General features: G+C 39.4%; 2 protein-coding genes and 1 long non-coding RNA gene across 4 annotated transcripts; 1 reads left to right on the forward strand and 2 right to left on the reverse strand.

The window, feature by feature from the left end:
- Window positions 1-3,690: 3,690 nt before the first annotated feature.
- On the reverse strand, window positions 3,691-7,139 carry LOC105263430 (uncharacterized). Its single transcript, XR_891899.1, has 8 exons — window positions 6,988-7,139; window positions 6,720-6,923; window positions 6,339-6,485; window positions 6,086-6,267; window positions 5,495-5,665; window positions 5,295-5,439; window positions 4,880-5,213; window positions 3,691-4,786 (listed from the first exon to the last, which is right to left on the reverse strand). It is a non-coding gene; the product is annotated as an uncharacterized lncRNA (long non-coding RNA).
- Window positions 7,140-7,662: 523 nt separating this feature from the next.
- Window positions 7,663-10,240, forward strand: Nfs1 (Nfs1 cysteine desulfurase). The gene is made up of 8 exons (XM_011299644.1): window positions 7,663-7,919; window positions 7,981-8,060; window positions 8,132-8,248; window positions 8,412-8,549; window positions 8,637-8,842; window positions 8,909-9,188; window positions 9,398-9,759; window positions 9,931-10,240. Exons 1-8 carry the CDS (start codon window positions 7,814-7,816, stop codon window positions 9,992-9,994), a joined length of 1,353 nt encoding a protein of 450 aa, XP_011297946.1. The 5' UTR covers window positions 7,663-7,813; the 3' UTR covers window positions 9,995-10,240.
- On the reverse strand, window positions 9,825-11,469 carry RabX6 (RAS oncogene family member RabX6). 2 transcript variants are annotated; one of them, XM_011299643.1, is made up of 4 exons: window positions 11,017-11,469; window positions 10,702-10,946; window positions 10,416-10,617; window positions 9,825-10,283 (listed from the first exon to the last, which is right to left on the reverse strand). In XM_011299643.1, the coding sequence occupies exons 1-3, from the start codon at window positions 11,194-11,196 to the stop codon at window positions 10,422-10,424; spliced, it is 621 nt and encodes a 206-aa protein (XP_011297945.1). In that variant the 5' UTR covers window positions 11,197-11,469; the 3' UTR covers window positions 9,825-10,283; window positions 10,416-10,421. The 2 variants fall into 2 exon arrangements, with proteins under 2 accessions (XP_011297945.1, XP_011297944.1); XM_011299642.1 differs by having other exon boundaries at window positions 9,825-10,617.
- Window positions 11,470-12,349: the final 880 nt, after the last annotated feature.

Here is a 12,349-nt window from a genome sequence, read left to right on the forward strand (position 1 = left end):
ATACGTATCTACCGCTAGAATAGCGATACCAGTAGAGAAGGATAGCGGTCCTTCTAGAGGACCCGACGGTGCGAACCGTGTGAATCTCAACACGGGTTGGTTGTTACCGTTCTCGTTCCTCATCCTATCCTTCTTGTTCCTCTATCCTTCTTACTCACTGTCCGTGATCGCTCAGCTCGCGGGAATTCCCTCTTTCTTTATTTTATTTTTCCTTCAATTTGTTCCTCCGGTTTTTCACTACTCCCCATTGCTCTTTTCACTCTAACGAAGGGGAGGGGCGAGAGCTTGCATTGTGAGAAATTGGTGATTGGCATGGAGTCAGATGTTATGGGCTAAATATCACTGTGAAAATGAAGAAAATCGGGGAAATCGATATAATTGTGGCATTTCCATAAATTCATAAAAATCACGGAAGAAAGTGAAAAAAAAATAAAAGAATATAAAAGAAAGCTGGAGGTACTGGAAGACACTGCAATGTCCTAAAATAATTGGTAGTTATTTCAGGTCAATCAATGAAACTCGTAATTAGTCTCGTGAAGAGAGGCCCCTTGACTTTAATGCTCCTTGATATTTCGTTGTTCATGGATGGCAGGAAGTTGTCAATTCCCCAGAGTCTCCAGGATGGTATCACCCTAATCTTCATCAGCTTGACTAGCGTACATGAGCCATCAGCGCCTGCAGAATACACCTCCGGAAACTGGTATTCATTTTGACTCATGAAAGGAAACGTATTTTATCACACTATTTTTCCAACGTCTCCTCACGTCTTCTTATTTTTTTACTATCTCTGTGGCGCAACAAATTCACAGCTGTCCATGCCAAATGCCAGCTCGTCTCAATCGTGAAAATACTTCCGAGTGGGTATGCGGCGTCAGCGAAATTGAAAATTGCGAGCATTAGGGCTTTTCTTATGCATCGGACGGAGGTAGAATTCTCAACGATTAGTCTCACTCTCCCGCACTGTCTCCTCACGTCCTTGCCAATTTTCACTTTACCAGTTTTGTTATTCCTCCTTGGTGAATTTACTTGCCAATTGATTGGCATCAGGAAGCCGAAGGTCGAGCCCTCGGGGCCCATATCAACCCTCGGGGCCCATATCAAACTTCCGCCTCCCTTTTATCACATTACGACGAAATCTTTACCTCTTCTTCATCAGCTATTGAGTCTCCCTCCATTTAATCTCGATGGCGAAAAAAAAATTCCTCTTCAAATCAAAACAGTCACATCAAAATGGAATTCCGAAAAAATCAACAATTTCCCAGCGGGGATAATTTGGAAGGTCCTGGTGTACACCACCAGGGGTAGAAAATTCCCATAATCCAGAAGAAACGTTGAATAGCTGAAAGCTGAAGAAGGGCTGTTCTGAATAGCCCCCCGGTACCTTCCCACGAGGAATCGAATCAGTCTCGGCTGTCCCTTGCTCGTCCCCAGCTATCCGCACATCATAAACCCACGCGTCGTGGAAATAACATCCGTGGAATTCCTCCAACGTAGCGACTGTCGTCGTTAAGATTGCCGAGGCAAATACCAGAAGTACAGTGTACACGAGAAAGAAAAAAATGATAAAAATTCATAATGCGAATAGTAACAGTAACCATTTTGGTGCCTGAGATTAAATTTATCAGTTGAGATATTAGCCGTGGGTATCATCACGTTGAGATTTATCTCTGGAGTCGATGGGGTTCTGGTGTTCTGAGAGGGAATACTGAGTGGGTTGCCGCGGGCCGGGCGTCGACCGTGAAAAATAAGTTGGCAAAAAATATAACACGGGGGGAATGTTAGTTGGAAAATAACGAAAGAGCAGTAGCTTTTATCCTGACTTGGTTGGGGAATATGTGTACACTCTTGTTGTGCATAATACGCTTTTATGCACAATGGGAATTGAGAGTGCACGGACCCGCGAGATATGCTACGAGGCATGTGATGTACCGAGTAATATGCGAGAATGGCAAATTTGAATTGAAACGCTCATCTCGTTGGGTTTATGAAGTTGAAAAACTGGATTATGTAGAGCGTCAAGTTGCCAATGAATGCTGAATAACGTGAACTCAAGGAAATACTCGTATTCGCACTCATCAATTTCAAACAGCCAATTGATTGACTCCAATTAGTTTATCCACTTATCATAATTCAGCACGACTCTTCCGCTGTGTGATGAAGTTATTCATTAAATTTTTATAGGTCTTGATGGAAAAAGCCATCAATTCCAGGAATCACTGCGAATTTTATCATTAAAATTACAATCTATTAGGTTCTACTAAAAATTATGTAACGGCATTTCGGATGTTTAAATAGACGTTTGCTTATGGAAAATTTAATGTAGATGTGAAATTTTCTCGGGTTTTTATCCTCAGATTTTATTGCAAGAAACGAATAATAATCTGAATGAAAAAAAAAACATAATGCCTCGCAGAAAGGACAGACTAAATTAATACCATTTTTGAAGAGAATTCGCATTAATTTTTAAGAGAATTCCAGCGGAATTTCACATAATTATAATAAAATTGCGGATATGAGTTTTAATGGACGATTTAATATCGAATATTCTCGAAATAAATGATCCTGAAAGTTGAAAATTCTAACGGTCACGTTTAAAACGACATTTGATGAATTACCTCAGGTTAATTCTTCCCCATAACTCGGATAATTCCCCTAAACCCCGGAGGCCCCCCATCAACTTATTTAAACCAATAAAAAGCGATCTCAACCCAAGATAAACAGCAACTGAAACGTATAAACTCCTACATGACCTCGGTATCGTTCGCCACTTCAATTGAATGAAATTTTTACATCTCTTACCTCCCAGCATTAATATCGATGAATAATTCAGAGCTAACGGTCATGGAGGGATTCATAAAGGTCGCAGAAGCGTTTCGAATGCAGTGCACTTGGTCGAGTGTATCTCATTCTTCTTTGCGAAAATTAAAAGAAATACATTTTTTTTTTCAGCAATTTTCAACTCCTTGTCTCCACTAACGGCGACCAAATTAATGAGAATTTTGATGCTAAATTTGTTTCGGGTATTGAGGAGTTCTCGTTGCATCTGCAACGGTTGATCACTCCCTCAATGGCTGAACTTGGGGTAATGAAAGAATTGGAGGGGGCGGAAACCGTGGGACCTTTGGCGTTTTAACGCCCAAGTGCAGAAGAACTTTAATTTAAATGAAGAGTCACGGTTCTATGACTCTTATACCCGTTATTCACGACGTTGGAAGCGGATCGATCGTGGACCAGGAGTGATTAACGGCAGTCAGACACCTCTCACAATTGTTCCCTGAGAGATTACATTAGGGCATTCTCTCCAGGGACCCCAATTACTTCTTAATTGACCATTTATTCCATCAAGGCATTGTAGAAATTTTCGAAAAATTCCCCGATAAAATATCCGCCTCTAAAAAATTCTATCGATTGTCATTTTTGATTTTCTACAAATGATATCTCATGCGCTGCGCGATATGATGGAAAAAAAAAATTGTGTATACACGATTTACGCATTTTGTGTACGCGATATTCAAGAACACTTCACACTCCATCCAGAGCCAATGAAACTGTTGAAATAATTTTCTAATGTCAAACCACTTTTTGTCTCTGTGTTGTTTTATTGAATGTTTAAATCATGTAATTAGGGGGATTCATCTGAATATTTTTTTTGAGTAAAATATAAAAAAAAAGGAGAAAAATATCCGGTAATTTTGTTCTGCTGACAATGATATCTAAACGACGAATGCTGTAAATGTTTTTCCTCAAGTGGTTGTCTGAGGATTCAGGGTAATTTCCGCTGGAATTCTCGCGGAATCTTTGGCCTTGCACTCTGGGATGTAGCAATACCGATAAAGTGAACCGACTAATCGATTGTCCAGTGGGCGAAACGAGCATTGAACCTGACCGGTACGAGAATGACGGTGACGTTGCGATTATGTTATAAACAACTTTTATTTGTTTCGAGGGGACTCATAACTGGTTGGAGAGGACAAATATTATTCTAGGTCAGGTCTTAAGTGCTCTCCAGCATCAACAGTTCCATGAAAAACACAGGCTGAAGAAAAATCTATGGGAATAATCCCCTGGAAACTGATGAGTTGTTTTTATGATTTTTTTTTTCTCGAACAATCATATTTCTCATCGACAAAACAATAAAATTTATAATGGGCCTTTCACGGGACGCACCGAGTGTGAATCAATCAATTCAATAGCGAAAAGATTAAAGGCAACAAGTCGATTAGACAATAGATACCATTTCGATGAATATCTTGAAATGTGAGAGTGACAGCAAAATTTTTATGAAGACCTTTTTTATGGCTCGTATTGTCCTCTGCAGAAGAGGTCTTAACCAGGATGACGGTAGCTCCTCCAGATTCGAAGATATTCTCAAAAAACTGGAGAAACTCCGTGAATCTTGAAAAGCCAGGTTGCGAGAGGCCGAGAGGCCCCGATAGGTTCGATGAAATCGCAATCCCCTGGACATCTCCATCTCGGAGAAGCGGTCATCCACGATGGCTCATGTGGGCTAAGGTCTACTCCGATGTTTCACCTTCACAAGGAATATCCATGGAATCCCCGAGGCCATATAGGCTCCGAGCGCTGCTCGTGCGTGCAGGATTTTCAGATTATTCTCGTCGATAATAAAACAAAAAGTTGGAATCCACCGGTTGATGAGGAACAAGTCCAGCCACCGGACAGGACGAGCATGTGGGTGAAGGCTAAAAGTCACCTCTCCACGCGATTCTTTTTTTTTTTTTTTTGTCTACTTCTCCCTCAGGATGTGATGAAAGTGAAACTCCAAGGCCTGCAAGATACACATAATAATGCTAACGTGCCTCAATGCTTTGTCCTACAACATTTAAAAAAATTTAATCTTTTCATTAAAATCCGTCGGTACCTCATCATCGCTTTCCTGGACACTGGGTGTGAGTCACTCATGCGTCAACGTCAGGTGGTGGGACTAAATGCGATGGGCTCTCCTTTGCCTTGTCATTGTTAACTTTTTATTGGTGCTCAACAACCGTGTAACATGTTGCATCAAATACAGTGGCACCTTGGGGGCCACTTCTGGCGTTACGATAATTACGTGTATCAAACGGTCAAGGTACATTTTCTGGCCACTTCACTCCACCGTTGGTATTTTTATTCATGCAGATGGGAACCTTTTTTAGCTGTTGGAGGCTGCTTTAATGCTTTTACGTTCCTACACTCGTAATCCAGATCATAAATTCCTGGGTAACGGTGAGGTGGGTAATGTCGTAGTCGAAACTTGGAACTTGGAATTTATAAATAGATTGTAGCGGAGGTAATACCTGGGTTGATTCAGTAACAGCAGAAATTGTTGTCGTTGCAGAAATTCATGTACGGGAGAATTTCATTGCCTGGGAATTTATTATCTTTTCCTCCGTTTTATCCACATGTTAGAAAATATTCGGTAGAATTTGAATTGAGAAAATTCTACGGGAAATATCTTAATGGTAAAAGTCGGATGGAAATATTGAATTGTAATTACTTTTTTTGCAGGATATGGTCAATTGAGCATTCCGATAGAATCGACGGAAAAATAATTCAAACATTTTTTTGTTGTGTATTGTTTGTCCTTTTTTTATTATCTTGGGTTCGGACTGTTGTCTTAATCTTGCGAACGGCGGGAATGGGGAAGGACTCAGATGCTTGCGATTGCCTGAAAAAAATTTAATGAAAAAACTTAGCGCCTTCTGTAAGAACTTTGAATTCCCTGTGGAACTTCCGATAAAATCCATTGATTAATGCTTTGTTAAAATTTTTTTTTACAGATAAATTCAATTTTATTCATTGAGCTGTATTGATAATGTATTCGTTATCATTTCATTACACTGATATAAAAAAATTATAAAAAGTTTAAGTTATCAAATATATTTCATACATTTTTTTTCGCACATGCCCCCGATCATGCCGAGGCACAAACGCCAGTTCACGATGAAAAATAAAAATCTATGAACTTTTCCACATGAAATATCCAATGGAAAAATTAAGCAAAGACCTATTTTCTGCTAAACCCCATGAATTAAGGAGGAAAAAAATATTTATTGCACTTGAATTGAGATCGTAAAAGAAACTTAACTGTACCCACAACAATTTGGCGGTTTTCACCAGTGAATTTGCCCCGGTTATGAACCCATAGATATCTTCTGATTATTCCAGATGTTGAGGATGAATATACGAGAATGATGAGAATCACCGTTTGATTCGAGGAAAACTTCCGGAGTGAAGTGGCCTGGAGGGGTTGGAGGTATGTCCCACTGCCTGAGGAATAAAAATATGAAATGTGAAAAAATATAATAACAAATGTCGTGGGAATTTTTTGCTACAATTACCGTTACGTGAGATCTCCATCTGTATGGTTTATGTTTTTTTTTTTTTCAGTGAGTTGAACCACCGGATTTTTTCCTCCGAATGACAATGCGCTCGCTCAGTGCCTCACGACTCTCGCGATATTTAAAGGAGTTCGTGTAATTATTGAACTGAAAAAAAAATAAATAATGGAAGAATATACACCTTCGTCCAATCGATATGAACCTTTGTGTGAATATCTTCATAAATTCTGATTGATTTTACTCAAATGTCTGCTGTTGAACAATTTTTACGGAAGAGTAAATTTTATTTTTCTCTGATCCTTCGCACAATTAACAGATACACTCACCGAAGATGTTGGATCTTGGGAATTTGGGTTAAATGTGTAACTCGGGGAAACAAACCTGCTGATAAAAATCGGAGTAACCACGGGCAATTCCAAAGCCCACAGTTGTAATTACACCAAGAAGTATGGTCCTCTGCATTCGTAATTTCCGTTGATGGACCAGCAGTCGTTGCTTAACGTCACTCATTCTCATGTTGGCCTCTCACTGGATTGCGCATACGACGAGTAGATTAATCATAATTTTTTTCAGGTTTACCCCCGTCTGGAAAATTCCAGTTAGTCGATTCATCCTTCGGGTCTCCTAAGAGGACCGTTGACTGACTTACTTTGAGAATCAGTGGGCGAATTCTGGTAGTTATTCATCATTTACAGAAATTTTTTCCACAATCCTGAATCAATCCAGAATCAGAAGATTCGATGATTCCTCGTGTGCCGTTCGTGATTATGCATTGAAGCTTTATCGAATAATTTTGCAATTTTTTTTATTGAGCACAGAAAACAAATGAAAATTGTTGATGCTCTACGGAAGTTCATTAGGAACGAGTTATGGAGGAGTTGATTGGGTCAATTTGGCTTTTTAGTCGTAATACGCAGAACGACTATGCGTTAGGCAAAACACCGAGTCGAGATAACTGTCTTTTATTGACCCCAAGGCTCATTCTCCATTCATCTTTCGCCTCAGGATCTCTTCCACGAGATAGAAAGGAGTCCTCAGATCTTTCTATATCCAAAAAACTGTGGTGAACTATATTTTCAATTTAATAGGTAACCCTGAGTTTGGGGGAATTTTAAGTGAACCTTCTCCCAGAAAAAAATATTCACAATATTCATTATTTAATTGTCAATTTAATTGCTGAGTTGACAACAATCTTTTTCCAGCTCATGATTTCTTCATGATTCTTCATGATTTTTTTTCCTTTTTTTTTAAATTCAATTGAATTCAAATAAATCCAAGTTATGCCCTCCACCACGAGTGTCGCCATCGTCCACTGGGAACTAAACCCTCGAGGTTACTTTGCGTCACATTGCGCGATAATGCCGACAGTTATCAGCTGACTGTTTATATTCGACACGCTGAGGAACCGTTTTTCTTATTTGTCAGTCATCAAAGAATTAAATTAGCCTGTCACTAATCGTCACTGTCACTCGAAAATGTTGAGACCAGCACGAACATTGGTGATTACTCTGCAACGTGTCAAAGAATGCAGTCCAGTCCTGAGATGCAGTCGACAGAGATCAGACATAACCGAGTACGAGTGTGAGTGATTTTTACCGTTGTTTATTAACTGCCAATTAATTAATTTATCTCCTACTGACAGCTCCCATCACAGATGAGTACAAAAGAGGACCATCTGAGGGAAGATCCCTCTACATGGACGCACAAGCCACGACACCAATGGTAAAACGTCAATTCAATCATCAAGAATTTTTTAATTAACTTATCCATTATTCCCATTATTTTATATCCAGGATCCCAGGGTTTTGGACAAGATGCTACCGTTTTTCACAGCGTACCATGGGAATCCACACTCCAGGACTCACATGTATGGATGGGAGTCTGAAGCTGCTGTGGAACACGCGAGGAAGGTAAAATATCCAGGGAAATCAGTATGTCCTTTCTCATCAGGGAAAAACCATTAGTACTAAAGAATATTTGGGTTTAACTAGATATGAGATAATATTTTACTGACAACCTTACCAATTGTCGAGTAAAAATTCAGTCAAGAGAATATTTATCCCGTACTTTCAGCAAGTCGCTGATTTAATTGGGGCTGACAAAAAGGAGATAATTTTCACCTCCGGAGCAACTGAGTGCAACAACATCTCAGTCAAAGGTGTTGGGAGGTTCTACAAAGCTAAGAAGAAGCACATTGTGACGACACAAACTGTAAGCAAATACTTCTGAACGTTAAGCGAACGAATTTAATTCGTGATACATAAAAAAATCAATTTCCCACGTGTTTGCATTCGACAGGAGCACAAATGCGTTTTGGATTCCTGTAGAGCTCTCCAAGCTGAAGGATTTGAAGTCACTTACCTTCCAGTTTTGCCGAATGGACTCATCGAGCTGGAGAAATTGGAAGCAGCAATACGCCCTGATACGTCTCTCGTGTCAGTAATGATGGTGAATAATGAAATCGGAGTGAGACAACCGATCGAAGAAATTGGGGCATTATGCAGGTATTCGAAGAAACCCCACAATCTCCTCGGTGCAGTATTAAAATTTTTTTTTTTCACCTATTTAAGGAAGAAAAAAGTATTTTTCCACACAGACGCTGCCCAGGCAGTGGGCAAAATCCCGATTGACGTAAATGCCATGAACATCGACTTGATGTCCATCAGTGGCCACAAAATCTATGGACCCAAGGGAGTCGGAGCTCTCTATGTTCGTAGACGACCTAGGGTACGTGTAGAACCGATTCAGAGTGGTGGAGGACAGGAAAGAGGGATGAGAAGTGGTACTGTACCCACTTCACTTGTCGTTGGGATTGGAGAGGCGTGTGAAATTTCTGGAGCTGAGATGGAGGTACAGACTATTTAATTCAACACTAATAAATTAATCACTGATTTATTCATTCTCTCTCAGCGATTATGAGTGCAAATTACAAAAATATAAAAAATTGCACGATTAACACAATTCAGCAATCTAATCATTAACATCATTTATTATTAACTCTTATTATTATGGTTTGTGATTGTCTTATTAATCGATTTTTCAATCAATTTGAATTTTAGTATGACAACAAGCATATAACAACCCTTGCAAATCATCTAATCGATAAAATAACAACGAACTTACCCCACGTCGTGCGAAATGGTGATCCCGTCGCTTGGTATCCAGGCTGTGTCAATCTCTCTTTTGCTTACGTCGAGGGTGAATCGTTGCTGATGGCTCTGAAGGATGTGGCCTTGAGCAGTGGTTCGGCTTGCACCAGTGCCAGTCTTGAGCCAAGCTACGTTTTGCGAGCTATTGGAGCCTCTGAAGACCTCGCACACTCCAGTATTCGCTTCGGCATTGGGAGATTCACGACACTCGAGGAGATCGATTACACCGCCGACAACACCATTCGACATGTCAAACGCCTCAGGGAGATGAGGTAATTCTCGCTTGAATAATTTTTTTTTTTTCAATCTTTTCGCTGAATTAAGAATGATCGAATGATATTTTGATACAAAGATCTCTTTATTGGTAGCATCAATGGTATTTAATTATTGCAAAAATTAAACACTTGCAATTATCATTTTTATAATCTTCAAAAAATTTTCAGTCCACTCTGGGAGATGGTGGAGGATGGCATCGACCTGAAGACGATTAAATGGACTCAGCACTGAGTCTTTATGAGTTTGGAAATAATTCCAGTGACTCCTCATGGCAATGATTTTGTGGGGACACTAGAGAGTGAGGGATTGAGGCACTGGAAATTTCTGAATCTTCGATATCTCGAAGGAATATTATAAATATAATAAAATTGATGACTTATTTCGAGGAATTTCGAGAATTGAAGATTCAGGAGATCATTGTGCACGGATAATCTACGTCTTGTATAATTTCACTCAATGAAAATCTGTTACTGGAAATGTTCGTGATTAATACCCAATGGCACCTTCTTTCTCAGCAGTCTTGGTTAAAAATATAATGATAAGAAAATAATTAGCACGTCATTGATCTACGTAAAGCTCGTGATATAAATAAAATAAGTCTCGTGGTTCCTCGTATCCGAGGATCAGTGTCGTGAGATTAAAAAAAGGATATGAGGTCTCAGCACATGCAGGTGGGATCGTTGGACTCTTCGTAGGATATCTTGAAGTGATCCTCGTCCATCTCGTGGAGACCCATTCGAGATCTATTTGCCTCCACCAAGTGTTGAGCTATGTCCTCGAACATTTCGTTTATGCCCTCACCGGTCTTACAAGAGGTTTTATAAGTCGCTGATATCAAATTGTGGCACTGTTCACTAAAAAAAATTAATGAACGTTGAATATTTTTAAACAAAGACAGCCACGTGGATTTTTCCAAAAATAAAATGGGGAATGCTTACCAAAATTGCTCCATCTCCGCATCAGTGACCTGCGGTCCATTATTATCAACATCACTCTTATTCCCACACAAGAATATCTTGGCATTCTCGGCGTAGGTAACAATATCCAGCAGATGCTGTGAGAGAAGATGAAAAGAAGTGGAATTATCGAGGGCAAAGACTAAAATCGCAGCCTCCGCGAATTTATAGTAGCTGGAAGTGACAGAGGCGACCCTCTCCATTCCTCCAGTGTCCCACAGCTGGAGCTAAATCGAAAGAGACCCAAAAAAAATCAATCTCCCGAAAAATCCACCCCTGAAGAATGCCCCAAATCACCTTGATCCTCCTGTCATCAACGAGATACTCCTTATCGATATTATCCAGCCCCAAGGTCGATTTCCTGTCATTGCTCGTCACAAATGTATTATTAGCAAACCTTCGAAATATCGACGACTTGCCGACCCCATACTCCCCGCAAAGAATGACCTTTTGCTCGGTAACTTTGACAGTTGCCATGTCCTCTATTACGAGAAAAAATCACTCCTCTATTTACAAACTACTCCAATTTTAATCGGACAAAATGGAACACACTGCGATCCAGCACTGCTCTTCATTGTCACCGAGAATAATTAGATTACACTCTATTCCATTCCATTGCGCAGTCGTCCACAAAAACGAGAATTCTATTAAGACGTTAATTAGTCATCAATCATCGCAAGAATAATTTCAATTTACTTGGAATCACTTCCACCAAAGAGGATTGACTGAAGTAGAGGCTCAGTTCTGGGGGTTGAGTGACTCCAGCGGCATCGTAGTACCAAGAGAGGGAGGGCGCCACACGCAATGCTGGGGTGTTTTTTTTTTATTAACCAAATTTTTATTGCAATGCTGGGGTGTCCATCAAGTCGACGGGGTGAATTTTATTTTCTGCGGCATGAATGCTTTTTGTTTTTTATTTGTTTAACGGAAATTTAGTCGACTGTAGAACGAGCGGAAGGGGGAAGCCACATCTTGTGGAATTTCAAATGAAAAAAATTATTCCATATATTGAAGATATACTACTAATGAAATTTTATTTTTTAAATGAGCGCGTTGTCTAATCAGCAACGCGCTTGACTGGTACGCGGACCGCTTGGGTTCGATACCAGCATCATTCTTTTTTTTTTTCAAAATAATTCCAATTTTTTTTTTTTTAATGGCTAATCAATGGAAATATCGTTTAAAAACTGAATATTTGAAAATCGAGGAGATATCTAGTGAAATTGAAAAATTCGACATTTTTGAAAACGAAACTTTTTAAAAATATATACTCCTAATAAAATTAAATTATTGTAATAGCGCGTTATCCTAGCGGTAACGTGCTTGCCTATCACGCAGACGGCCAGGGTTCGATCCTGCCGTCATTCATTTTTTTTTTTAATAATTCCAATTTTTTCTTTAGGTAGGTATTCACTACAATTGAAAAATTCGAAATTTTTAAAAAAGTATCAGGGTAACATGAACGAGGAGCTATTCACTGAAATTTTCACTGAACGTGATGAATGAGGAGCTATTCACTGAAATTTTCACTGAACGTGAAAAATTCGAAATTTTAGAAAAGGTATCAGGATAACATGACCATCGAGGAGTTATTCACTGAAATTTTCACTGAAAGTGATAAATTCGAAAT

The sequence above is a fragment of the Fopius arisanus genome, unplaced genomic scaffold (genome assembly GCF_000806365.1).
Source record: "Fopius arisanus strain USDA-PBARC FA_bdor unplaced genomic scaffold, ASM80636v1 scaffold00015, whole genome shotgun sequence".
Classification (NCBI taxonomy): Eukaryota; Metazoa; Arthropoda; class Insecta; order Hymenoptera; family Braconidae; genus Fopius; species Fopius arisanus.

Coding starts and splice junctions, on each gene's coding strand:
- RabX6 (XM_011299643.1), bottom strand. CDS start 11,196: ATGGCAACTGTCAAAGTTACCGAGCAAAAGGTCATTCTTTGCGGGGAG. Junction 10,947..11,016: donor TTGATGACAGGAGGATCAAG/GTGATTTGGGGC, acceptor CTTTCGATTTAG/CTCCAGCTGTGGGACACTGG. Junction 10,618..10,701: donor GCGGAGATGGAGCAATTTTG/GTAAGCATTCCC, acceptor AATTTTTTTTAG/TGAACAGTGCCACAATTTGA.
- Nfs1 (XM_011299644.1), top strand. CDS start 7,814: ATGTTGAGACCAGCACGAACATTGGTGATTACTCTGCAACGTGTCAAA. Junction 8,550..8,636: donor ACATTGTGACGACACAAACT/GTAAGCAAATAC, acceptor TGCATTCGACAG/GAGCACAAATGCGTTTTGGA. Junction 9,189..9,397: donor TTTCTGGAGCTGAGATGGAG/GTACAGACTATT, acceptor TTTGAATTTTAG/TATGACAACAAGCATATAAC.